The 27,643-nt window shown below is 43.6% G+C and overlaps 1 protein-coding gene across 1 annotated transcript in view; it reads left to right on the top strand.

Moving 5' to 3' along the window:
- FANCE (FA complementation group E) overlaps positions 1 to 27,643 on the top strand; it is a 58,567-nt gene that overhangs the window by 1,797 nt on the left and 29,127 nt on the right. Inside the window, exons 2-8 of the mRNA XM_075195755.1 lie at positions 938 to 1,140; positions 1,326 to 1,818; positions 6,425 to 6,475; positions 6,573 to 6,635; positions 7,609 to 7,752; positions 25,015 to 25,138; positions 25,316 to 25,391. Of these exons, the coding sequence (XP_075051856.1) occupies positions 944 to 1,140; positions 1,326 to 1,818; positions 6,425 to 6,475; positions 6,573 to 6,635; positions 7,609 to 7,752; positions 25,015 to 25,138; positions 25,316 to 25,391 (1,148 nt within the window). The 5' untranslated portion in view covers positions 938 to 943. The remainder of the gene's footprint in view (positions 1 to 937; positions 1,141 to 1,325; positions 1,819 to 6,424; positions 6,476 to 6,572; positions 6,636 to 7,608; positions 7,753 to 25,014; positions 25,139 to 25,315; positions 25,392 to 27,643) is intronic.

The following is a 27,643-nucleotide window of genomic DNA, read 5'->3' as shown; positions in this document are numbered from 1 at the left end:
TAGCATCATATTTTAATAATTTATGTTGACACATCAATGCATCTTTATATTAGAAGTTCTGTTTTACATGGATCGTGGTGTTAAAAAACACAAAGAAATTATCAATATGTTTCTCATCTGTCAGCCAAGCCAATGTTTCTCAGGAGAGTTAACAACAAATTTTATGGTTGTTAACAGACGGAGGACCTGATTCATTAAGGAACTTAGGCAAGAAATTTCTTACTTAAGTCTCCTGGACAAAACATGTTAAATTGCAAGGGGTGAAAATTATTTTTTCTATTTTGCACATAAGTTAAATACTGGCAGTTCTTTCATGTAGCACAAAAATACTTAATAGCTTATTTGTACATTGAAATTAAAAGTTGATATTTGTGTGCTACATGGAAAAAAAAAACAGTATTTAACTTATGTGCAAAATAGAAAACTTATTTTCACCCCTTGCATTTTAACATGGTTTTGTTTAGGAGACTTAAGTAAAAAATTTCTTGCCTGAGTCACAAGATCTGACAGCATGTTTATTAAAATAAATGAGTATCTGAAAACCAACAAATTTAGTAAAGAATATACCTTAACAACACTGCCACTAGGCTGATATTCACTTGGTTCAAACAGTTTAAAAAATAAGTACCCCTAAATCCTAGACACAATCTTTTTTTTATAGCTTCATTAATTGGAGGTGGTCATAGCCGTTATGTGTTGCCGGGCCCTCTTTCTGACATATTTGCAGAGATTTTAGATTTGCACAAAATAAATCTGGGACACATGATTTAAATGTATCTTGCAAATACATATTCTTATATGGCGAATGTTCCATATGAAATACATTATGTTGTAGGCCTTTGTAGTTATTGAAATCTAACCTTGATATTTCACTTACAAAACTGAATTGTATTTGTTTCTATATCCCTTTTAATGTCTCAAACTTCCCACTTTATAGAATGTGATGGCGTGCTCCCTAACTTACAACTATGAGAGAGCTGGTCGTCTCCTACTACAGGCCCTGGGCACTGGTTCACATGGATTCTTGGCAGCTTACAAGGTTCTGCAGATTTTCCAAGGACCATTTCCATGGATGAGTTTAATGGAGGAACTGTGCATGAAAGTGCCAACCCTGGACGGATTAACAAAGGAACTGATCTTGTGAGTTAAATATTATAGGCTGCAGTTGTGGTTTCAGAACAGTTTTCTTGATGAGTAGGGATGTTTAAGGAAAAAAGTAAATGTTTTGTATGTGATTTGAAATGTTAATAATTTCACATGTATTAGTGTACCTATTGGAACACCAACCAATGTCTCACACCTCTATTCTTGTATTTTCTTCTCAGAAAGCCAAAACTTGCCTTGCTTCCACTGCAGTTGCAGAGGAACTTATTCAGCGTCTTGAATTTTGTGTTTCCGTTGTTGCCAACACCGTGTATCCAGCTTCTGGCAGAGACAGTTAGTGTGAAGGATTACTTCACAGATGCTTGGTTACTCCACCTTACACAACAGTTTCTGAAAACCAAAAACAATGTTAATGAAACCCTTCTTCGAAGCCCACAAGTGATAGAAAGACTGCAAGTACTCTGCAAAGGGCTAAATCAGACAGAAGCTGAGCAATCTAAATTAGTCTGGTTTAAAAAAGCTAATATCTCTACGCAGCCTAACCACAAAACAGTTTCTGAGAATGAAACATTTTTAGTAGATGAAGATAGGCCCGATTTAAATGTTTACATAAATGAACTGTGCACACCCTCCCAATCACTGATTTCATCACAAGCAAAAACAGTGGAAATAAGAGGAACGAAAGAGATGCAGGGTCTGCCTGCATCCATCAAGGTAAATTGCAATGTTTTTAATTTTTGATCACCTAATTGAATGAAACATATCTCACTTTCACACTGATTTTAAATGGCTTGATTAGAAGGATTACTTTGAAGTGAAGAATTAGTTAACCTGCCTACTATACACAACTGCATATTATTATTATTTTATTTATTTATATTTTTATAAGGCGCCACAGATTCCGTAGCACCGGATACAGAAGCAAGTAACAAAAAAATGAGGTAATACATGTCGGCAGCACAGATGAGTGTGAGTAATGCTATGTGGACTCACACAGAGTGCAGCAAAAGACGTGACAGGACGGACGAGGGACAGGAGACAGACGTGGTATAGAGGACCCTGCCGGCGAGGGCTTACATTCTAAAGAGAGGGTTGGTGAGAGACAGTAGGACCAACTGAGAGAAAACATTTAGATGGGAAATGAGGAAGAAGAGGTGATGGATATAACGGTTAGGAGGTGGTAGTATAGGCGAGCTTGAAAAGGTGAGTTCTGAGTGAGCATTTGTAGGACTGGTTGGGGGAGAATCGAGTCAGAAGGGGTAGGTAGTTCCAAAGATTAGGGGCAGCACGGTAGAAGTCTTGGAGGCGAGCATGGGAGGAGGTAATGAGGGGTGAATTGAGGCGGAGGTCAGAGGCGGAGCGGAGTGGACAGGTAGGTATGTACCTCGAGACAAGGTGAGAGATGTAAGGGGGAGAAATGTTGGTAAGGGCTTTGTAAGTGAGGGTAAGGAGCTTGAACTGATTTCTGAAACGAATAGGGAGCTAGTGAAGGGATTTGCACAGAGGAGAAGCGGAAGATGTGCAGTGGGAGAGGAAGATGAGCCTAGCCGCAGCATTCTATATGGATTGAAGGGCAGAAGTGCGAGAGCGAGGAAGACCAGTGAGAAGGAGGTTGCAATAGTCGAGATGAGAAATGATGAGTGAATGGTCCAGGATTTTAATTGCTTCCTAAGAGAGGAAGGGACGGATTTTCGTAATGTTACGGAGGCAAAAGTGGCAGGATTTGGTGAGGGACTGCATATGAGGGGTAAACCTGAGGGCTGGCTCAAGGGTGACTCCAAGGCAGCGGGCTTGGGTGACAGTAGAAAGAATGATGTTGTCAACCAAGAGGGAGATATTGGGAGGGATAGCAACATTGGCAGGAGGAAAGATGATAAGCTCGGATTTGGAGATGTTGAGTTTCAGGAAGCGCTGTAACATCAAGGTTGTTTCAGCAGAGAGACAGCTAGATACCTGGGTTAGGACAGTAGGAGAGAGGTCAGGGGAGGAAAGATAGATTTGCGTGTCATCTGCATAGAAGCAGTATAGCCTTGTGGGACTCCAATAGAAAGGGGAAGAGGGGGGAGGAAGAGCCAGAAGCAAACACACTAAAACAGTGGTCAGAGAGGTAGGAGGTAAACCAGGAGAGTGCTGTTTCATGAAGACCTATGGAGTGAAAGATGGTGAGAAGAAGAGAATGATCGACTGTGTCAAAAGCAGCAGAGAGGTCAAGGAGTACGAGAAGGCAGAAGTGACCATTGGACTTAGCTGAGAGCAAGTCATTTATTACTTTAGAGAGGGCAGTTTCAGTTGAGTGAATGGGACGGAAGCCAGACTGGAGAGGGTCAAAAAGAGAGTGGGAACAGAGAAAGGGGGTTAGACGATTGAAGACAAGTCGTTCGAGAATTTTAGAATCAAAGGGAAGCAGAGATATGGGGTGATAATTGAGAGAGAGAGGATGGGTCAAGGGGAGATTTCTTGATAATAGGAGAGATGAGAGCATGCTTGAAGGCCGAGGGGAAGATACCAGTGGAGAGAGAGATGTGAAAGGGGTGAGCAAGGTTACAACAGGCATTGGAAGAGAGGGAATGGAGGAACTTGGAGGGGACAGGATCTAGAGGACAGGTTGTAGAAGAAGAGGAGAGAAGAGAAAGGATCTCGGGCACAGTAACAGGTGAGTAGGAGCCAAGGGTGGCAGAGTGAGTGATAGAGAGGACAGGTGAGGGGAGGCAAGTCTGAGGAGAATAGATATCATTGTGTATAGAGTCAATTTTGTCTTTAGGTGGCAAAGTCAAGAGTGCAGATGGACAAGGGGGGAGGAGATGGTGGAGGATACAGTAGAGAATTAATGGTAACAAGGAGGCGTTGGATTTATTAGACAGGGAGGAGATGAGGGATATGAAATAGGTTTGTTTGGCAAGAGAGAGGGCAGAATAGTAGGAAGAAAGGATGAATTTATAGTGGGTGAAGTCAGCAATGGAGGGGGATTTCCTCCATTGGCATTCAGAGGAGCGGGAGCACTTTTGGAGGAGACGAGTAAGGGTAGTTCCAGGGTTGGGGTTTTGATTGGTGGGGATGGCAGGGGCTGCAGTATCAAGGGCAACAAAGTGTGGTGTTGTTAAGAGAAACAGCAGCATTGGGACATGATAGGGAAGTAATGGGAGCAAGTAAGGGTTTGAGAGAGGACGCAAAGATGATTGTGTCAATGCTGTTGATGGAATGCAGAGGGTGAGCAACTTTGGGTGGGAGAGGTGGGGCAAGGGGTGAAGAGAGGGTAAAGGAAAAAAAGATTGTGTTCAGAGAGGGGGAAGACGGTGTTTGAGAAGTTGGAGATGTCACAGAGATAGGAGAACACTTGGTCCAGGGAGTGACCATCACGATGGGTGGCAGAAGTTGTCCATTGGGAGAGGCCATGGGAGGAAGTGAGAGTGAGGAATTTAGAGCAGTAGAAATAGGAGAGTCGGTAGGGATGTTAAAATCCCCATTAATAATAGTGGGAAGATCAGAAGAGAGGAAATGGGAAAGCCCGGCTGCAAAGTTATCAAGAAATTGAGAGGATGGGCCAGGGGGATGATAGATGACCGCAACACGAAGGTGGAGATTGGAGAAAAATCAAATGGAGTGAACTTCAAAGGAGAAGAAGGAGAGGGAGGGTTCAGAAGGAATAACACTGAAGGTGTAGCCAGGAGACAGTAGGACACCTACACCACCTCCTTGGCGGTCCCCAGGACGGGGACTGTGGGAGAAGGAGAGCACCTTGTGGGAGAGTTCAGCAGGGGAATCTCTATCAGAGGGGTGATCCATGTTTCTGTAAGGGCCAGGATACCAAAGGAATGGGAGAGGAAGACGTCATTGCACACAGATCTTGCATTCCAGAGTGCACAGGACAGGGGAAGGTGAGTAAGAGGAGTGATGGGAATAAGGTTGGCGGGACTGGATGTTTGGGGGAGACAGGTGTGATATGTGGTGGAGGGGGAAGCAACAGGTGATAGAGGGAATAGGTTTGGGTCTATAGTATTAGTGATGTGGGGAGCCATGAGGGGAATGGGTGGAAGTGTTGAATGGAGGGTAATAAGGTACAGGAGATGTAGGAATTGAGACCTTGCAGAGTCATAAAATAGGAGAGAAATATTGTGTGGAAAAGACAAATGAAAGTATGGCAGAAGGTAACGACTGAGACAGTTTACAAGTGAGGTGAGGAAAGAGAACAGGACAAGTGACTAAAGTGAGAGACTGTAGAAGTAGTAGGAGAGTGAAGAGGAAGAAAATAAGTGAAAGGATCAGCAAGTGGATAAGAAATAAATGTTTACAATTACTATGATGTGTTGCAGCTGTATAGTTTCTTTATTCACATGTCTGCATGAAGTGGGCCATCTCCTGGACAGCTATCAAAAACCAAAACAAAACATCTAGCTCAGGCAAAAGCATGCTTACTACATTTTTGAGACACTTACTGTGGTATCGTCAATCTACCAAGTTTCAATACATTGAATCTAAAGGAGTCATAAGAACAGCGTTAACTTCTGTCCACACTAACAACTAATTTATATATTTTAAAAAATACCTAAGACATGTATGACAAAGAGGGAGAGGCATAGTTTTATAGCTCACTTTTCGCAAAAAATGGAATGTGTGTAAATTACTGTAAATTGTAGTTAGGCTTTTACTCACATCTGCAGTAATTTTACACCAAGTCACACCCCTTCTTCAAAAATGTTTAACTAACTGATTTATATTTGTTGGAAGATGCCACATTTAAACCATCATCTTACCAGCAGCTATTTTAACTTCTTTAAAGTAAGCCCTGCTACCTACTACGCATGGATAATACTTATACTCCATAATAAACGAAAATAAATCCCTTATCTGCATTTACTTAAAATGATCCATTTTTACACCTTGTTTCTAAAGCTATCCGTCTATTAACCCTTACATATATAGAATTCACTTTCTAGATTGTCCTGCTAAGTGGAGAATATTTAATCTTACAGGGAAAATTGTTTAATATTCAGATGTTCTGAATCAAAATTTATTCTTTGTGTTCTTGGATTTATAAGCAAATCCATATTCATTTTATGTTTTCTGACTTTTATTTTTAATTGTGATATTGATAAATTGTATACATGCTTATATTGCTTTTAAGCATTATTGTTTAACTTTTCTTGGGTTGACACATTTTGCACTCTTTTTATTTGCTACTTATGTATATACCTCCCCTTTCCTTTACTAGTTTATGGGCTTGTTGTGCTGCAAGTTTTATTTTTCTATTTTATTTTTGTTAACTCACTGTTTGTGTGATTTAGGTTTTGTCTTGTACATTAATTGTATCTTTTCTTTTCAGGCTCATGTATCTATGCTAAAGCAATTTCTTTATCTAGACGTGGAATCTGAGGTGAAAATGGAATTTTTTTTTTTTTTTTATAGTTGTGATGAGTCAACTTGTCTGCCATCAAGGATAAAGTTCTTCTTCCTTCTACCTTGTTTTTCAGTCATTGGACCATGGATTTCTGCTACAACTAAAACAAATCTGTAACTTGTGTAGCCCTTTGCAGGTGTGTAGTATATTGGCTTATTCATGTTTTTATTTACTCAGTGATAGGGTAGGCCAGGGGTCAGGGAACTTTTTTACCTTTTACCCCCAAATATATTTAGATACGCCGACGTTACCCCCTTGATTTGAAAGGAAGGAAATCATATATTATTAATTATTGTAAATCAAAATTTTATTGAATCTATTCAAAATTTCTTTGAAAGCTTCAACTTCAAAACATCAGGTTTTGGAGAAATTATGTTGTTTCATTTTTGATACGAGAGCATCAATATTGGGGTATTTTGATGTCAGAGCAATTTGGATATAGTCTTCAGCGTCCAATCGATTTCTCTGCTTTGTTTTTGTGTTCGTTAGAGTGGAAAATCCTTGTTCGCAAAGGTAGGTTGTTGCAAAATGCAGTAACTTTTTGACTGCCTCCTCGTGTGCAATTTTGATGCCTTTGCAGCTGTTGACATCCAAAAATATGACAGATCTGCTTTGCTTTCAAATGCAATACGTGCTTCATTATTGCATCGAAGCTCAAGAAGTGCCTCTGCCAACCCTTGAGGCTCTTCTGGTACAACAGCAATTTCACATTTAAAGGGGTCTACAATCCAACTGACAGCATGTGAATCGGCAGCATTACCCCCCAGGAATTTCATTTTTACCCCATTTGGGGCAATTTACCCCTGTTCCCTGACCACTGGGGTAGGCAGACCATATTTAATCAGATGAAAAAATAGAACCATAACAGATCCCCAACCTATCCTCCTCTCCTCATCATTCCCATAGGAACATGTGTTTACAGTACATTGGATTTTATTTAATATATATGAGAAGAATAGGTGTCCACACAGATAAGTAATCCCTATGACTGCTCTATATTTCTCACAGTGCATTTACTGCAGGCAAACAAAGAGAAGTGAAACAGCCATAAGGCTTTTTTTGTTTTCTGTTGCCTATGAGAGATGCTTCATGTTTTTTCTTTTTTACAGCTTCAAACTGTCTTCACCTATGTTGGAGTTTCACAGATTTCTTCAAAGTGTCTTTTTCAGCTCTGCGTTCACCTGGACTCCATTTCACCAGACCTGAGTTTTGCTCACGCCAAATCATTGGCCTATAGTCTCTTCATTGATCGGGTAAATAGCAATACAGTGCATAAACAGATTCTTATTTTATATTTGCTCTTCCTCCTCTGTAGCAGCACATACGTAGTGTTTTTCCCACTTCCACTTGTGTCAGAACAGGAATGAAGACACATCAGGGGGGATATATAAGGCTACTCCTTCCTGTGTTTTTCTTTCCTGTCCTTTCAAGAGTCAGGGTAGCCCAGAAGATCCAGGTTCCTAATAAGTATTGACGCTGATTTAATCAGAGGAAGTTCAACGAGTCTGACATACCAGATTTTGAGATGCTAGTGCCTCAGAGGAAGGAAATGTTAATCTAGACCTTATTGACAGTCTGATTAAATAAATGTATAAAGTTATGCAAATGGAGGATGTCGGGGAGAAACAACCTTTCGGAGACCTATTGTTTTTAGGGGCTGTAAAAGGGTATGTAAAAATGGTGCTATTTCTGAGAGTCTGTTATTAGCACTGAGAGTCCATTGGTGAGATTAATATGCTAATGACCATAGTTTAAACCCATTTGTACTTAACTATCTGATTCACACAGTATAATACAGTGAATAATGATAATAATATCAAGAAAGATTCTGTATTCTTATTAATAATTTATTTTCAATAACAGTCTTTACACATATAATAACAAAGTGTAGAAAACATAATATATTTGACATCAAGTACAGCGTTATACCTACTTCAACTATTTTATCATTGTTATACACTGATCATCCACAACATTAAAACAACCTGCCTAATATTGTGTAGGTCATCCTCGTGCTGCCAAGAAACAGCTCTGACCCCTCGAGTCATGGACTCCACAAGACTTCTGATGGTGTCCAGTAGCATCTGTCACCAAGATGCCGGCTCCAGATCCTTCTAAGTCCTGTAAGTTGCAAGTTGGGGCCACCATGGCTTGGACTTGTTATTCAACATCCCTCAAATTCTCAATCGGATTTGGAGGCCATGTCAACAGGTGGTACATGTGATAACCACATGATTGTCAGGACCCAAATTTTCCAAGCAGAACATTGCCCAGAGCATCATATTGCCTCCACCAGCTTGCCTTCTTCCCATAGTGCATCCTGGTACTATCTCTTCCCCACAAAAGTGACGTACATGCGCCCGGCCGTCCACATGATGTAAAGGAGAACAGAATTCATCAGACCAGGCCACCTTACATTGCTCCAAGGTCAAGTTCTGGCGCTCATGTACACATTGTAAGCGCTTTCGGTGATGGACACGGGTCAGCATGGGCACTCTTACTGGTTTGCAGCTGAGCAGCAACCTGTAATGCACTGTGTGTTCTGACACCTTTCTATCATCTTTGTCTCCCTGTCTGTGTCTGTGCGTGAGTGTGTGCCTATATTAGGGAATTTAGACTGTAAGCTCCAATGGGGCAGGGACTGATGTGAATGAGTTCTCTGTACAGCGCTGCGAAATTAGTGGCGCTATAGAAATAAATGTTGATGATGATCATAGCCAGCATTTTCAACTTTTTCAGCAATGTGTGCTACGGTAGCTTTTTTGTGGAATTGGACCAGACAGGCTAGCCTTCCCTCCCCACGCACCTCAATGATCCTTGGGTGCCCATAACCCTGTCACCAGTTCACTGGTTCCCTTTCTTGGATCACTTTTGGTAGGTTGCAACATATCAACTTCAAGTACCGACTGTTCACTTGCTGCCTAATATATCCCACCTGTGACCGGATGGGCTTACTTTGCCTCCTGGTCTGTGGGGAAAAAGGATATTACACAGTTTATCTGGGTTGTTTTCTCACCATCAATAACCGAATGTTACTGACCACTCCTACTTGAGTCACCTGCCAGCCAACAATCGCCGACTTGTGAATGCCAACTGCGCTTTAGTTGTAGAATGATTTGACTGCCACCACCTGGCTCCTTCACTGGCACCTGGAACCATTTACTTCAAGATATCTGATATAGCTGCTGCAGTGCCTCTTTGCTCTTAGCTGGCTGGTACCTCCTGGCCGCTTACTATGGATCAGGACTGCTGGGTAGCAGGCAGAACGTTGACACAGACGCTGGGTTCAACACAGGACAGCCGGGGAATGGATTAGAGTGTAAGCTTTTATCTGTTGGTCACAGGTTGCAGTAGGCATCAGGCAGAATCTTCAAGCAGGGATGTTTATTGCTCAAAGGTCCTTATAAGGACTTTTACACACAAGTTGAAGGTATAAGTGATCATCATAAGTACAGATGATATACTGCAGTTGAAATACAAAATACAGCTCTTTATATACTGTTTCTAACACACATGTTGGCAGGGCATAAACCAGCCTCTGCCACCACAAAGTCTGAGATATTACATTCAATATTTGAAATCAGGATGCAGCATTCTCTAAATGTGTATTTAATACAATTTAAACTTCAGATTGATGTAAACTTTGTTCCCACTTTCCACATTTCTTGCTGTTCATGGAGTTCTCCTTTTTAAATGTGTAAATGTGTATTTTAGGGTGAAAAGACTTAATTAGCATGGCATTTCTTTTAGAGAGGTTACAAAACATGGCATACTGCCTCAGAAATCCATACATTTCCAATACAAAAATGGAGCACTGCACCACTGATTGAAACAAATTTATACAATAAGTTTTTTATAAGTGATCCAGCCACACCACCCCTTGACAGGTGCCATTGTAACAACATAATCAATGTTATTCTCTTCACTTGTCAGTGGTTTTAATGTTGTGGCTGATCATTGTATATGTATATGCCTTTTCTCTTTTCTGCCATTGGGGGACACTGCGAGACATTGGGGTATAGTAGTGGGCTCAGGAGTCTTGTCACTTTAACTGCTAAGTCTTTGGACTCCTCCCCTGCTATGCCCCTCCTCTCCAGAGAGATCCTCAGTTTTTTTGAAGTGACTTGGAGTGTAGGTCACTGGGGTATAGGCTCCTGCCTATACCCGTTTAGTCTATAGGTTTACATGTTTTTATTTTTCTTCCAACTATAGGTACAGTGCAGGGTTCGGTGCAAGACCCAGGAAAACAGTGAGTAAGACCTAGCTCTGCTCTCTGGGGACCCAAGCGCAGGTATCAGAAGCCTGATGCTCTGTTACCTTGTACCTACTGCCGGCATATCCATAGATAGCGAGGGGGGGCTGTGTAAAGAAGCCTGTTTTAGCGGGGATATCCGTGGCCACAGTTTTTAGCGGGCAGAAGGAGTGATGCTGTATCGGCCTCTCCTCCCCCCGCCGCCCTCCATGCCGGCAGTCTTCCTCGTTTGCCTCAGGCAACGAGCAATGATAGAAGCGGCGCTCACACTCTTTGCAGGTGAAGCGGTCCGTTGATTGAACTAGCGCTCCAGCGGTGGAGATCCTGTGCATTTATAATATATTACAGCGCTTCTGGGTGGTCATATTAGGAGATTTTTATGGGACCCAGATAGCGGAGGCCAGCAGGGCGGGCAGACACAGTAGGAAGGGGAGGAGTTGGTTACTCGAGTTCCCCCTTCCTCCCAGGCTGTTTTCCCGCGCGCAACGCTGTCTGCTTGTGAGGAGACACTGAAGAGACAGCGTGTCAGCGGTGCTCAAGCCCTTTTCTTTGCCTTTCCTCTGCGGACAGACTTTTTGAAAAGATACAGGCTTGTATTCTAATAGTCAGTGTGAAGGTTTATATCTGTTTCGTGAGTTATTTGAGGTAAAAATTTTCACAAACAGTACTTTGCAGGCTTTTGCATTGGTGAGGAGTGCTTATAGTGTGAGAGACTTTCTAGTTTAGGAGTCTCCAGTACTTATCTTTCTCCCTGTTTGTCTGCCTTACTTTTAATATTAATTTTAAGAAGCGGGACAATGGCTGAAACGGTGACAGCTAAAGACAAGGGTCACTCTGTGCCTTCTGTAATGTATTATGCCTGTTCTAAATGTAACACAAAACTTTCTGTTGGACACACAGACCGAAACGCCCTTTGCGCAGCTTGTACTGCGGACGCTCAGAGGCGAGACAGCTCAGCCCAGGAGGGGTCTTCTGCAGTGGTAGAACCGCCCTGGATGCAATCCTTTTCTTCGGCTGTGGAGAAACTGACAGCCATGATGCTGCGGGTAATAGAGGTACGTGAGAGCACTACCCCACTTACACTTGCAGGCAGTCAGTCTGACGAGAATGCTTCCACATCACAGGCAGGGTCTACCCACAGGGAAGATAGGTTAGTATCTATTTCCCAGAGGGGTAAGAGAGCCATTACTGATGCAGGTCTGGACATAGATTAGCTTTCTGATCTCTCCTCAGCCGAGGAAGGTGAGGTAGATATAGATCCGGAAGGGGAGGCTCTCTATGATTCTGACTCCACGAGTGTGGATAGTCTTGTTTTGGGAATCATGCATACCTTAGGGTTGGCTGATCCGGAGCCCTCAGCACCAAAAGGTATTTCTTTATTTAAAAGATCTAAGGCACAGTTAGCAATATTCCCACATTCTGGTAGGGCGGTCCTTCATACCAAGCCATCTTTTGTTCCTAAGGTGGTTTCCAGGTTTCACCTAAATCAGGAAATTGTTGTCCCTGTGTACCGAGCAAAGAAGGACTCCTTAGAGCGGTCTATGCAGTTTTTGGATGTGGTACGAGCTCTACAGAGTTATGTAGACCGTACGTCTCAGGTCAGAAAGACCAGAGATCTTTTTGTTTTATATGACGCCAACAAAAGAGGGTGGCCTGCTTCAAAGCAGTCAATTGCCTGGCTGATCACATCCACGATTCGAGAAGCTTACATTGCAACTTCTCTGTCCGTTCCGGAAAATTTGAAGGTGCATTCTACTAGAGCGGTGGGTGCCTCCTGGGCGGCTAGGCACGGGGCATCTGCGGAGCAGTTGTGTAGAGCGGCGACTTGGTCTTCCGTCCACACTTTCACTAAATTTTACAGACTTCAAGGCTTTGCATCAGCTGATGCAAGCTTTGGTCGCAGGGTTATGCGTGCAGCTGGTCCAGAGCATTCCCACCCTTGAGGAAGCTTTGGTATATCCCCAATGTCTCGCAGTGTCCCCCAGTGGCAGGGAAGAGAAATTAAGATTTTTACTCACCGTAAAATCCATTTCTCTGACTCCATTGGGGGACACTGCGCACCCTCCCTTGCTCTGTATATAGTTCTGTGTGTGCAAACTTTGGTTATGGTTCTTTATAATTTAAGACCTGTCCAGGTTATATTACCTCCTTTACGTTCAATCTTGGTTATTCAAAACTGAGGATCTCTCTGGAGAGGAGGGGCATAGCAGGGGAGGAGTCCAAAGACTTAGCAGTTAAAGTGACAAGACACCTGAGCCCACTACTATACCCCAATGCTTGCAGTGTCCCCCAATGGAGTCAGAGAAACGGATTTTACGGTGAGTAAAAATCTTATTTTCTATCTGTGTATGAATGTATGTATCTCAGATTTCAGAGAGTGTGTGTGTGTGTGTGTATATCACATATTTATTTACAATTCCTTTTGTTATCTAGATTATTTACATTTCCATCATCAAAGCACATGGCCCAATCATGGCCATCCTTAACAAAGCACATGGCTCAATGGCGGCCATCTTTAACAAAACAGTAATTTTACAGTTTAAACCTAATTGCCTATGTTTTCTCAATATGATTCCTATCAGACCACTCAAGGTATTTGGTTTCAGTACACTGTATTCCAAACTCATGTCTTTTGCAGTAATAATTTCTATGTTGCCTTATGGTAAGGTGCTCACTTTTGCCTTATGGTAAGGTGCTCCATCATGCTGGAAAAGACATTGTTCGTTACCAAACTGTTCTTGGATAGTTGTGAGAAGTTGCTCTTGGAGGATGTTTTGGTACCATTCTTTATTCATGGCTGTGTTTTTAGGCAAAATTGCGAGTGAGCCAAGTCCCTTGGCTGAGAAGCAACCCCACACATGAATGGTCTCAGGATGCTTTACTGTAGGCATAACACAGGACTGATGGTGGCACTCACCTTTCCTTCTCTGGACAAGCATTTTTCCAGATGCCCCAAACAATCTGAAAGGAGATTCATCAGAGTAAATGACTTTACCCCAGTCCTCAGCAGTCCAATCCCTGTACAATTTGCAGAATATCAATCTGTTCCTGATGTTTTTCCTGGAGAGAAGTGGCTTCTTTGCTGGCCTTCTTGAAACCTGGCCATGCTGCAAAAGTCTTCATCTCACTGTGTGTGCAGATGCACACACACCTGCCTGCTGCCATTCCTGGTAATGCCCCAATCCCACAGCTGAATCAACTTTAGGAGATGGTCTTGGCGCTTGCTGGACGTTCTTGTGTGCCCTGAAGCCTTCTTCACTATTGAACCTCTCTCCTTGAAGTTCTGGATGATCCAATAAATGGTTGATTTTGGTGGAGTCTTACTAGCAGCAATATCCTTGCCTGTGAAGCCCTTTTTGTGCAAAGCATTGATAACTGCACGTGTTTCCTTGCAGATAACCATGGTTGACAGAGGAAGAACCATGATTTCAAGCACCACCCTCCTTTTAAATCTTCCAGTCTGTTATTCTAACTCAATAAGCATGACAGAGTGATCTCCAGCCTTGTTCTCATCAAAACTCTCACCTGTGTTAATGAGACCTGATGTCAGCTGGTCCTTTTGTGGCAGGGCTGAAATGCAGTGGAAATGTTGTTTTGGATAAAGTTCATTGTCATGGCAAAGAGGGACTTGAAATTAATTGCAATTAATCACTCTTCATGATATTCTGGAGTATATGCAAATTGCCATCATAAAAAATGAAGCAACAGACTTTGTTAAAAATAATATTTCTCTGTCCTACCACTGGGGGACACTGCGTTACCTTGGGGTATAGTAGGTGGGACTGGAGTTAGGCACTTATAAACTTGTTTGTTCCCCTGACTCCTCCCCCACTATGCCCCTCCTCTGTAGCTGACTTCAGTTGTTGTAAGTGCCTTCTGGAGAAAGGTCACTTCTGTATAGGCTCCTGCCTATACTTAGTTTAGCAGTAGGTTTTCCTGTTTTTATTTTTATTCCTTTTTCAGGTGCAGCGCTGGACTGAAAAGACCCAGAGGAGTGAAAGTCCCCGGGATTTCTTCACTCTGAGTTCCAGCGCAGGTAAGCAGCACGCTTCCCTTGCACCTCTGCCGGCAGTCTACCCCTAGAAAACAACGAGCAAAGGGGCCATTTATGTTTATTAACGGCTTATAGACGGCCGGGGCCATGGTTTATTTAAAGTATGCCTTTATAGGCAACTTCATGTGGGCACGTGTAGGTTTATTAACGGCCTTATAGACGGCCGGGGCCATGGTTTATTTAAAGTATGCCTTTATAGGCAACTTCATGTGGGCACGTGTAGGTTTATTAACGGCCTTATAGACGGCCGGGGCCATGTTTTATTTAAAGTGTGCCTTTATAGGCAGCTTTATATGGGGCGCATATGTTTGTTAACGGCCTTATAGACGGCCGCGGCCAAGTTTAAACAGGCGGGCAGGAGTAAGGGTAAGGGTGTCTCTGCCTCTCCTCCCCGCCTGCAGACTTGCCGGCAGCCTCCCCCCCCCCTCCTCCGCCCCTAGATAACGAGCAGCAGCGGGGGAGAAGGACAAGCATCGCGCTCTGTAGAGCTGATGAAGTCAGTGAGACCGCACGCACCCTGGGCATGGCAGAGCGGCGGTTCTCACTTCCAGCAGCTGCAGCCATATTCTATATATATATAGGCTGAGCGGCGGTGAGCAGAGGCGGACATGTTAGGAGAGGGGAGTACACCTCCCCCTCTCTCTCTCCCTAATGGCGCGAACGGTGGCCATCTTGGATCCGGAGCACACACACATCAGTGCATGCTGTTCCAGTCTTCTGCCTCTCTTCACTGGGTAATGTAGTATCGTTTTTAATTCTGTTTTTAAACGATTGTCAGCCTGTTTGCCACACAGTCTGGACCTTTATTTCAGGACCCTATGACTGCTGTATATATTATAGAATTACCTATTAGACAATATGGTAGTTTCCTATCCTCCTGTGACATATTTTGCTTGTTGGGTAGATGTACATTAATATGGGAATACATATCTGTATAATATTCCATATGGTGACTGTGGTTGGACTTTTTCCATAAGTCTCGTAAAGGGAGTTCCGTGTATATACACAATCCCTTTTGCTACGTATAGCCTGTGTTCCTAAGTATTGTGGTTAACTTTTATACAGTTTTCCAAATATGCATTATGTCTGAGGAATTACCTTAGGGGTAATAAACACGCTGTTTTACATTCTCAGCATTACTTATGTGGCACAAAAATAATATACAGTGTTATCCCGTGGTAGGTGGGTTGGTCTGTATTGCATTGTGTATATGTGTGCGTAAACCCTAATAGCACACACACATATATATATATATATATATATATATATATATATATATATATATATATATATATATATTACCTGTTTTAGAGATGGAACAGATTTATTCTGTGTCTTTTTCTTGCTGTTGTATCAGGTTACAATAGGTGAGTCTTCCAGGAGTAGAATACTCGCTGGTTGGCATACTCAAAAAATGTGTGTGTGTGTATATTCATAATATATATATATATATATATATATATATATATATATATATATATATATATATATATATATGTGCGAAATGTAATTTTTAAATTATCTTTTCCACAGCTTAGCCCGAATGCCTCGGCACAGACTGCGGAACTAGGGTCTACAAACAGGGTGCTCCCATTTCGGTGTCAGCTGTTTTGCAGCAACAGGTCTGGTCTAAATCACTGTTGCTTCTGTAGGCCGAACACATTAAGGTGATTTTTAAGTTTGAAATGGTACGTGAGTATACCCTTTTTCATGCTTCTACATAGGTTTACACTGTGCTGGTTAAGCACCCACACAGCTTATATCTGTCCGCTAACACAGAAGCGGTATTACGCTGTTCAGGTATAAAACCATCTGCACAGAGATGCTGTTGTTCACCATCTTCCACAGATGGAGAGGATTTTATCTTGGACTGTTGCCACAGTCAGAATAAGGATGTTGTTCATTCCTCACCAGAGGATGTCTATTTCCATCTTGTTTTACTATCAAGAGGAATGTTCTTGCTGATTACACTTTCAAGGTGGATAATCCCAGCTTAAACTGTACCCAGTTTTCGCATTTGCAAGACTTACAGTCTATCCTTGGTTTTCAATTTTCAACCTAAGCCTTACTGACACCCTAGTTGGGAAAAAATGTTTTTCCTCATATCTTAGACTCGGTGTCTGTTTTTTGTCAAAGACCAGGTAGACGGTATTAGACTGGCTATGTTTTTCACCTCCCATAACTCTCCAGAGTCAATACAAGGGAGGTCCCTGTTGGTGACAATCCTGTGGCTCCTCTGTTCTCTTGTTCTGCTGTCCCCAGCGGGAGCAGACAAAGAAGTCCTCCTACGCAGAGCAGGGGCTGGTAACGGGTTTTATCTAGCGGCTCTCGGACAGAAGTGCTCTAGCCTTTATTCTCATTAAGGGTTAATGGGGTGGTTTGTATTCAGCCAACAGCATCATAGCTGGTAGGCATACAGCTATTCAGCTATGATACCTATAGTTAGCCACATGCTTACAGCACTTTGTTCCAATATCGGAACTCTCAATTTGTACTATTACAAATGAGTATCTAAAGGCTTCTGGCGGTAGGTGTGCTTTCTTTGTTTTATGTCAGCGACACCAGGCCATGATGTTTACGTGTTCCATCCGTTGATCCTCTCTGTTGATTTGAGGTCAGGGTTCCACATTCCGAGTCAGGCTTAGCCTTACAGGGGTGGTTATAGTTTATGTGCTGTGGAAATCAGGTAAACATCCTTTGATTTGTGGACATTCCCCGAAGGTGGAAGTTATTTATTACATCCAACACTTAGCTTTCAGCTAGACGTTTTCAGCCAGGACATTATACTTGCAGCCTCTCAGCAAGAAGCAGGGTTGCAATATTGGGTTCACAGGTGATCACTTTGAGCCTACCCAGCTCTTCGTTTATTCTACCACGTTATAAGCGTTGGCTTATGCCTTATCTTCTAGTTCGGGGTTTTCAGTAGCTTACTACCGAAGAACACGCTCATTTCTTTTCTACACAGTTCCAAATTGCTCCTGGCAGAATTTCCTTTCAGTATCAGGAGTTTCTGTTTTGCAAAATAGGATACGAAGTTTCTACTTGTATCTTTGGCTCTCCTTGTTCCTAACATCTCCCATGTCTCAACAGGGAGATTCTTATCAAGGAAGGCTGATTTTAGGGCTTTGGACGTGCATAGCACCCCTTTGCCTTAATTCACTAATTTACCTTTCGGGTGGTGCTTCGTCACATTGTTTTTATTAGTGAGGCAGTTGTTCTTCTTTTACAGAGGGTTAGAAAACCTGTAGAGATTCGGTCTCAAAATGCAGTGCTGTTGCATATTTGTAGCACTCATGCAATTCCCGTATCCTAATGCAGGATAGAGGTCGACCTGTGTATGGTCGGAGGGGTGTTTCTTGTACCATCCTATGGGCCAAGCTAGACCAACTTATTATTATTTTTGTTATTGAGGGCCGAATGCCTTAGCAATCAATCCTTTAACAGGTAGAGTGGGTCACCTCAGGGTAATACCTTTGTGCTCTCCTGGTTAGGTCATAGGGCTCTCTAAGAGGGAGCCCAGGTTCTTTTCACACGTTAACCTGTTTTCTCTATCGGCTCTCAATCTAATGACCCTCAGGTGGATTTGTCCATAGCCAAGTCGGGTCTCCCTATAACTTAGGAGGTGATTCACAGCTTCTATTTACTCGTGGGAGTTCAAGAGTTTCTAGGAGGGGGCGCATCCAAGCTAGTCTGGTGGTCTCCCGTATGTCTCGCAAAGCAGTGTTCTACTGTTTTAGGGGACTTGTGTTGTCGTCCCTCTTTTCCTGTTTTCAGAGCGGCCTCATCTCGTAGTTCGGCTCTTTTTGTTTTCATCATCTGGATTGACGCTGTGGCGTCGGATGGCTAACCTTTTCGGCTAGAGAATCCTTACAAGGATATGGTTGCTACCTTCAATTCAGCGGTAGAGATTCTTTCTCAGCTGTTTTCTTTGGGCTAGAAATTATATTCGATGGTGTAAATTTCTGGAATTTCACACGTCCCACTCAGGAATCTTTTAAAGAATTTTCTTTACCAGCTGGCTTCTATGAGGTCTACGCCCTTCTTCTTTCAGCGTGCAGCTTCCGTGGCTTTCTGTCTAGCTCAGCGGAAGGTTGTTTTGCTTAAGTGGTTTCTTTATGCTCAGTCCACCCTTGGTTGGTTGTGGATTTCCAGGGAGTCTAGTTCTCGTCATCAGGAGGCTTGCTTTGGCCTCGGGTGACTCTCTGAATTAGTTAAACTGTTAGCTCATGGTATGAGTGCTTCCTGGTATATATGTCGGGCTTACGTTGTTAGCTCTCTATATGAGTGCTCCCTCAGATATCTCTGAGTTAGTTAAGCTGTTTGCTCATGAAATGAGTGCTCCCTTGTTTATCTCTGAATGGTTTAAGCACTGTATCAGTGCTCCCTTAGATGTCACTGAGTGACTTAAGCTGTTGCATCAGTGTATATGGTGATCCTTTGTATATCATTGAGTGGATTGAGTTGTTAGCTCAATGCAGGCTGTTCTCTTGGATGTCACATCTCGTAGGGGATCTGGGGCGAGAGTGTGTATGGCTCTTCCTTATTTTCTGTATCAGAAACTTAGTGGCGGTTCGAGACATAATTGGTTATGACCATTAGTGTCTGCATTCCACTGACACAGAGATTGTGGTTCATCATTCTTGTGCCTCTTCTATTTGTGTAACGTTTCTCCGACGGGAGATAGTTTGTGCTCTTGTTCGCACAGTTCCTGTTTAGGAATTTAATGCCCATTTAGCCTCTCTAACGCTAAAGAGCGTAGGGGGGACAGGGTCTAGGTGGTCTCTTGCCACTGCATCACGACCAACATTCTGTCTGTACCCCTCTGCAGGTTCCAGTGACTTTTACAGTGCACTTTCCAGGAGGGTTGCAGCTTTTTGTACGCCACAAAAGCGTCATTCAATGGCGCAGTTGTACAGAGTGGCAGCGTCTGTTTCTGCTGCATATTGTTTCTTTGTTGCATGCCTTTGCATTCACAAATGCAGGGTTTTGAACACAAAACATTGCGCACAGCCGTTCCAGAGCATTTCCGCCCTTGGACACAGCTTTGGTAGCTCCCCAAGGTAACGCAGTGTCCCCCAGTGGTAGGACAGAGAAAAGAGGATTTTTACTCACCTTAAAATCAATTTCTCTTACTACACTGGGGGACACTGCGCGCCCTCCCTTGCTCTGAAAGTAGTGCTATTTTTGGTGTTGCTTTCTAAATTGCTTCTTTTCTCTTCCTGGCTTGGTTATACAAAACTGAAGTCAGCTACAGAGGAGGGGCATAGTGGGGGCGGAGTCAGGGGAACAAACAAGTTTATAAGTGCCTAACTCCAGTCCCACCTACTATACCCCAAGGTAACGCAGTGTCCCCCAGTGTAGTAAGAGAAATTGATTTTACGGTGAGTAAAAATCCTCTTTTGTGCCATTCTCTGGTCCATTTCTGTCTCCCTTTGCTGCCCTCACCTCTGTGTTAATTACCCTTGCCCCTTCTATTATTTCCCGTCCATGCCTGTCCCTCACCATGCCGCCCCGCTCCTTTCCTATATCATCTCTGTGATCGCTCTGACTTCTCCAACTCTCCCTTCCCCCTCTCTGACCACCATCTCCTCTCCTTCACTCTGTCCTCCTCCCCTGCTCCTGCCTCGCCCAAAGCCACCCACACCAGGTGCAACCTTTACGCTATTGACCCTACCTCCTTCTCCTCCTCTCTTGAAACTCTCCGATCACCCCTTCCCTTCCTGGTCTGTAATGGCCAAGCGTCCTCCCTCTACAATCTCTCCCTCTCTACTGCCCTGGACGCTGTCGCCCCAGCCTCTACGGTCAGCAGACGCCGCATTATTCCCCAGCCCTGGCACTCAAAACTCACCCGCTTCCTCTAAAAGTGCTCTCGCACTGCTGAACGCCTCTGGGGGAAATCTCGTTCCCTGGCCGACTTCCTTCACTTTAAATTCATCCTCTCTTCTTTCTGCTCCGCCCTGGTCTTCGCCGAACAATCCTTCTTTAAGTCCCTCATTTCTTCTCAGTCCTCCAATCCCCGCTGCCTCTTTGCCACCTTCAGCTCCCTACTCTCCCCCCCACTCCCTTCTGTCCCGTCTTCCCTGTCCGCTTCTGACTTTGCCACCTTTTTCTCTTCCAAAATTGAGGCCATCAGACTGAACATCTCCTTTCCCCCTTCTCCCGCCTCCCTCTTCGCTTCACCTCCCACCAACACCCAACTCTGGTGCTCCTTCTGCCCTACAACAGGTGAAGAAGTTCGCTCTCTCATTCTTTCCTCTCCACCCTCTACCTGCCCTCTCGATCCCATCCCCTCCCCTCTCACCTCCTTCGCTCTCTTTCTCCCACTGCCTGCTCTTACCTCGCACACCTTTTCAACCTGTCACTCTCCTCTGGTGTAGTACCCTTCTCATTTAAACACGCTCTCATCTCTCCTATCCTCAAGAAACCCAATCTCGACCCCACATCTCTTGCCAACTATTGCCCTATCTCTCTTCTCCCCTATGCCTCTAAATTACTTGAGCGAATTGTCTGCAGCCGCCTAACCAGGCACCTCTCGGACAATTCCCTCCTTGACCCCCTCCAATCCGGCTACCGCCCCCTCCACTCTCCTGAAACTGCCCTGGCCAAGGTTACTAATGATCTCCTATCGGCCAAATCCAAGGGTCATTTCTCCCTACTCATCCTCCTTGACCTCTCCGCAGCCTTTGACACCGTGGATCACCACCTCCTGCTGCAAACTCTTCTCTCTCTCTGCCTCTCTGGTTCTGTCCACACCTGGTTCACCTCATACCTCGCTAACCGCTCCTTCTCTGTATCCATGTCTGGTTCTTTATCCTCCCCCTACCCTCTCACTGTAGGAGTCCCACAGGGCTCCGTTCTTGGCCCTCTACTCTTTTCGCTCTATACTTCCTCCCTTGGTGCTCTCATCTCCTCCTTTGACCTTCAGTATCACCTTTCTGCTGATGACATTCAACTTTAAATCTCTTCACCTGATCTTTCCTCCACCCTCCTCGCTCATGTATCTGACTGCCTGCCCCTTATATCTCTAACCTCCTCTCCATTCACACTCCCGCCCGCTCCCTGCGCTCGGCCAATGACCGCCGCCTCTCCTCCACTCTGATCACCTCTTCCCATTCCAGAATCCAGGACTTTTCCCGTGCAGCCCCCTTCACTGAAATGACCTCCCTCGCTCCATCCGCCTCTCTCCTACTCTGTGCTCTTTCAAACGTGCACTCAAAACTCACCTCTTTCTCAAAGCCTACCAACCATCCACTTAACCCCCATCTCCTCCGCTTATTCTCCCCTCTCTCCCATTCCCTCAACTTGCTCCTCTTGTGCCTGGTCTGTTTAACCCTCCCTTAGGATGTAAGCTCGCATGAGCAGGGCCCTCTTCCCTCCTGTCTCCTTACCCGTTCTTCTGCTCCTTGTCTATTGCATCTGACTGCCTGGAGTTTCTGAAGTATTGGTACTTTTGTTTATTGTTCTGTACTGTTATACCCTGTATAGTCTGCTATTTGAACTATGTGCGGCGCTGCGGAAACCTCGTGGCGCCTAACAAATAAATGATGATAATAATAATAATAAATTCTCAAAACTTTTGGCCATGACTGTTGTCTTGCATTTAGGATGCCAGTAGAATTACAAAGTTAAAATGCCAGAGGCCATTATAGCTTTTTAACTAGAACAGTGACCGTATCCTGGGCAGAGAGGATATCTGCCTTTATTGAAGAAATATGTAGCAAGGTGGATCTCTATACACACTTTATAAACATTATTGTATTGATTTTCAAACTTAATCAAAGGTGAAGTTTGATAATTGAAATGAGTACAGTAGTAAAAGATAAAGATGTTTCCATTTTTGTTTAAATTTGAAAGTAATTCAGTAATTGGTATGTGTTGCCACGGAGGAGGAGAAGTAAACAAAAGCATTTACCTGTTAATTGTGTTTCCTTGACTCCTCCATGGCAGCATATTTTCCCATCCCTTAGTTGTGTTGTCAGTGCTAAAATTTTGTGTTGGAGATATTTTACGGCTTGGGGAAAGCCAAGAGTACGCAGGAAGGAGCAGCCTTATATACCCTATGGGTGTGTTTTTTCTTTTTTTTTCTTTTTACCTGTCCTGACTCAAATGGAATGGGGATTAACCTCTTGGAATGTGTTGCCATGGAGGAGTCAAAGAAACATGGCTTGCTTTCCATGCACACTCCTTATTTATTCAGTTTTCTCCCCTGTTTGTCCCGATGGCTTGCTTTATTTTCCCCTCCTCATGGCTATTCGTCTTGCTTTTTCTTGCGGTCCCAACCCATAGTTTATCTCATTCATCCTCCCACTCTGACTTTGCTCTTTTGACCTTGTAAAAGTGAACCCTGAGAAGGGTATCCTTAGGAGAACCTTCCGGAGCATTTTTAGCCTTAGGCAAACGGTGGATCCGATCCATGAGGAGATCTGTGTCGGAAGCAGATGGTAAAAGCTTATGGAACAGATCAGTGGCGTACTGGTATAGGTCAGCATTAGTAACAGAGTCAGGTATACCTCAAATCTTTATATTGTTGCGACGTGATCTGTCCTCCATGTCTACCAATTGGCCGTTATGCCCAGTGACCTCTTCCTGCAAGAGATCGTGTGCTGAGATTAGGTCATTATAGGAAGAGACCATTTCCTCAAATTTGCGCTCCAAATGATCCGTTCTGGATATGAGGCCGGTCACTTCATCCTTAATTTCTTTGATGGATGTTCTGAGTTCAGAAGTTATATCTGTTTTAAGGGCTGACAGGAGAGACTGGATAGATCTCAATGTAACTGGACCTTCCATTTCCAATGGTTGTGAGGCAGACAATGGTTCCGGCTGAGACGGATGAGAGATCTGGCGACTTTGCCGTGACATCGCTTGAGCTGGAGATTTGTCTGATGACGATACAGGAGACCCAGATCCAAAGAATTTCCCTAGAGGAACAGGCCTAGTAGGTTTCAACTTTTTGGTCGGCATAATGTTACAAGAGAATCAGGACATACTGAACGCATGTATCAACAGCAACTCCACCGCTACATATGACATCAGGTGTTATATCATGGAGAGTGTTTTGGTTAGAGCACGGCCCAGGAAGTAAATTTTTTCATTTAAGCATCAACATCATCTGAATAACCCATAAATCCCGCAGCTTTCTGGCCAAGCAAAAAAAGACTTGAGGATATTACAGTTCTGTGTATAGAATTAGTGTTACAGGTTCACAGCTGGAAACACACTGTGTCACAGAAAGGCAATCCAGACATATACAGGGCAGTCCTTTAAGGGAGCCAATATTCAGTGGTGGAAACAGGCTCACTTCTGAAGCTCTCAGGGTTAATTATTATATAGCAGGTGTAAATGCTGTGACTCGCCCAGCTGTCATCCTTATCTCCGTTCACCAGGAGTCCCTGGAGACGCACAGATTATTCAGTAGAGCTGCAGCCTCCTAACACAGAAGTAGATAACAGCGCCACCTGCTAGGGCCTCAATGACACTGCCTGCTTGTTTGTTAGTATGTGTGTGGAGCCGGAAGAGAAGGCTGTAATGGCGCAGAGACTTCTGGTATCGCCGGGCCACAAGGGATGCATTCAGAGGATCCAGCCAGGTAAGGAAGGGCAGATGGGGGCAGGGGAGCACTACTCCCTCACAGATTTTGCAGGTCCCGCTGTGTCTCCCACTTCCCCGTTGCCAGCCTTGTTAGTGCAGAGCTGCAGTGCACAGCAGCGTGGATCCAGCACAGACACAGGGGACTCACCCAGTCCTGACCCACAGACAGCCCCATGGGCGACACAACACCTCTATAGAGCGGCAGCAGGCTCCCCAACTCCTCTCCTCAGTAACTGCTTAGAATGGAGCAGTATGTCCACGAGGACTCCAATTTATTTTGAGGGCAAAGGGAGAGCCTCTCTAGCAAGCAGCCATTCAGTCCAGATGCTAGGCCACGCCCCCCCTGACTTTGCTCTTTTAATCTTGTTTTGCTCTGTCATATTAATGCTGTAACTCTCGCGCTCTGCAACCAGTCATCCTGTACCCTTCACATCATGCATTGCTCTCTCCGAGGCACAGTGTCACAAGGCATGCTTTGTGTTTTCTAAATAAGTCAGTCTTCATTCTTCCAAATGGTGATATCTCAAGTTATTTTCTTGATATTGCTTGCCACATATATATTCTCTCCACCACATTCCTATCGTAATCAATTAGTGATTTTCACTATTATGTTTCTAGGTACTCTCACTGAACTCACCAGCTTCCCGATCTCTCACAGCGGCACTTACTGTGTTTTGCTACAAGTATGCGTTGCCAGCATGCCACACTCTAATTGGCCCATTATTGGTTCAAGCAAAAACAGGTAACCAAAATGATCTGTACTCTGGTTCTTATTGTCTTATTGTCATCTGTATTTGCTTTAGATGTTAACGGTTTTCCTATTTTGTCATTGAGACAATCAATTATTATTTTGTTATGACCAGTCAATGTTTCCCAGTCTAACTGACACATTTTCCCTTCTTTGACTGATCTATGGTAGGTTCTGTATATGCAGATTTTCTTTGCCGAATGGTTTCTGAATGCCTCGAGTCACATCAATTGTATATGTGTTTTAGGTAAGTGTCATCCTCTACATGTCCATTCGTCTTGAAGTGCATGCATTTTTAGCAGATGCAGTGAAGTTGATAGCACTTAGTATTTTTTTGTTTCTGGATTTCACTGTACATGAAGTAGGAATTTTACTTCCTTCTCCATTGCTTAACGACACCACTGCTAAACTGTAAACTCCAGGAACACAATAATTGTAGATTGCAGGAATGACACATGGGCACTCTACATATCTAATCAGTGAAAGCTGACAGCTTCTGTGCCAACGGAAAAGCTCACAGCGTGCTCAGTATTACAGTAGAGGATGAGATTGCCTTCTAGCCTATAACCTTGTCTAATATGTGTCCCACAAAATGGGTAGACTACTAGTTGTGTAGCTGTATCTTTCATCATTGCACATGGCCAAAAGAGATTCAGAATGGCAAAACAGTGCCTGTTCGCAAGACCTTCATGACATAACATGTGAAGAGCGAAGGACATAAAGAAGGAAGAACTATATACCGTTACTCTTCAAAATATGCAGATTTTGTTCTAGCTTCTGTATGTGAACTATTAAAAGAGAAATTAGTGGATAGAGTGAGAAATTCCAAAACTTGCCTTGCAAAAATAAAAGCTAGGAGGATCTAAATCTTTCAGGGCAACATAGGTAGGTAGGTTCGTTCAAGCTACTTGAAAGGAAGTGACTGAAGAGTCAGTAAGACCAAATTAAGTTATAGTTTGGGAAAACAAAAATAACAAACAGGAGTTTGTACATTCAAGATTTGAAACCAGTGCATTTACAAATAAAATGTCTAACTAACATTATGAGTCTTGGGACCACTTTTTCATGCTCAATAAGCATTCTTTGCCACACTGTTTATATAAGACTAGACATGGCTGAGCATTTATTTTGCACTTAACACTGTCACGTGATTAAAGCAATTTCAGGACTGCTATGAAAGCAAATAATGAACCCCGTGCATTTGTACTAGAAACATATCTCAGGTGAGTAGAGGTTTTTCTGTATGTAGCCTTACAAAGGAGAAGTTGTTTCTCTGTCCCCTACTAATAGAGCAACTGTGGAATCATGGCTTACAATTTGGATCTTGAGCAGTGGTGGAACTACCCCTCTGCGGGGCCTGGATGTGAGTGAGGCCTAGAAATGGCGGTCCATCTTCCCAGTGCTCTGCTCCACTAAGCATGCACAGTGAAGACCTGTTTGGGCAATCTGTTCTGGAACTGAAAGTCCAAATGGGACTTCACTAGCCCTGGCAACGTCGGCCCTCCATCCTCAAACTTTTCCTGTTGGGCCAACAATGGAGTATTGAAGCTCCCTTCATCTTGAGTTAATCTAGAAAATAATATTTCTGTGTTTTAGAGATAGGTCAAGGATTCTGAGTCTTCTAAGTCCTCCAGAACTTTATGAATTACCCACTGCATTTGAATGATACTGTTAATGTTAAAACAATAGTTCCTGAAATAAAGTAAACTGTCAAGTCTACCTATATTGGCCACCTACTTGACAAAGGAAGGTTAAAATAACTAAGTGTAGCAGCAAATACCCATGCTAATTAGGACATACAGTTGTGGCCAAATAGATTGGTATCCTTGTGCTATTTTTCAAATAACTCACAATTTTCTCTAAACATAAGGTTAAATTAATATAAAATATTTGGTCTCCACAATCCATTCTCTGTTAATATACAGAACCTTTGATTATTGTTTTTGAATTTATTACTGTATATCAGGAAATTAAAATAAATGGGACTTGAATTGTTGTACTTAGTATTTGGTAGCACAACCTTTGGTCACCCGCTTCTTGTAAATGGATAAGCTTCCTGCATGTCTCTACTGGACTCATTGCTGGCCACTTCAGAATAGTTAATCATGTTGCATTAAGCTATTGCTGGGTGGTTTTTGCTTGATAGCAGCGTGTTGTACAAACACATCACTGTTACACTGCCCTGGCAGTGTTAAAACTGTAAAGAACAGATCAAAGTGAAAAAAAAAAAGCGTGGGGTCCCCCCTCTATTCCAGCTTAACCCTAGTGCTGCCTGACTAGTGCTGGTCCCGTGAAAATCGCAGAAAAATTTTGCGTGGGGACCCCCCGATTTTCACTTTACCAGCACTAGGCAAACCAGCCAGGGTTGGCGGCACTATAGCAGTGAGACACACGGCAGGGGTCCCCCTGCCATAATGACTAACCAACCCTAGACTGTTCAGCGCTGGGCTGGATTCCCTAGGGAGTGGGGTCCGCCGAAAAAAAACGGGCCCCCCCCCC

This window comes from Mixophyes fleayi, chromosome 2, assembly GCF_038048845.1.
Source record: "Mixophyes fleayi isolate aMixFle1 chromosome 2, aMixFle1.hap1, whole genome shotgun sequence".
Taxonomy (NCBI): Eukaryota; Metazoa; Chordata; class Amphibia; order Anura; family Limnodynastidae; genus Mixophyes; species Mixophyes fleayi.
This window is presented reverse-complemented; position numbering and strand designations above follow the sequence as displayed.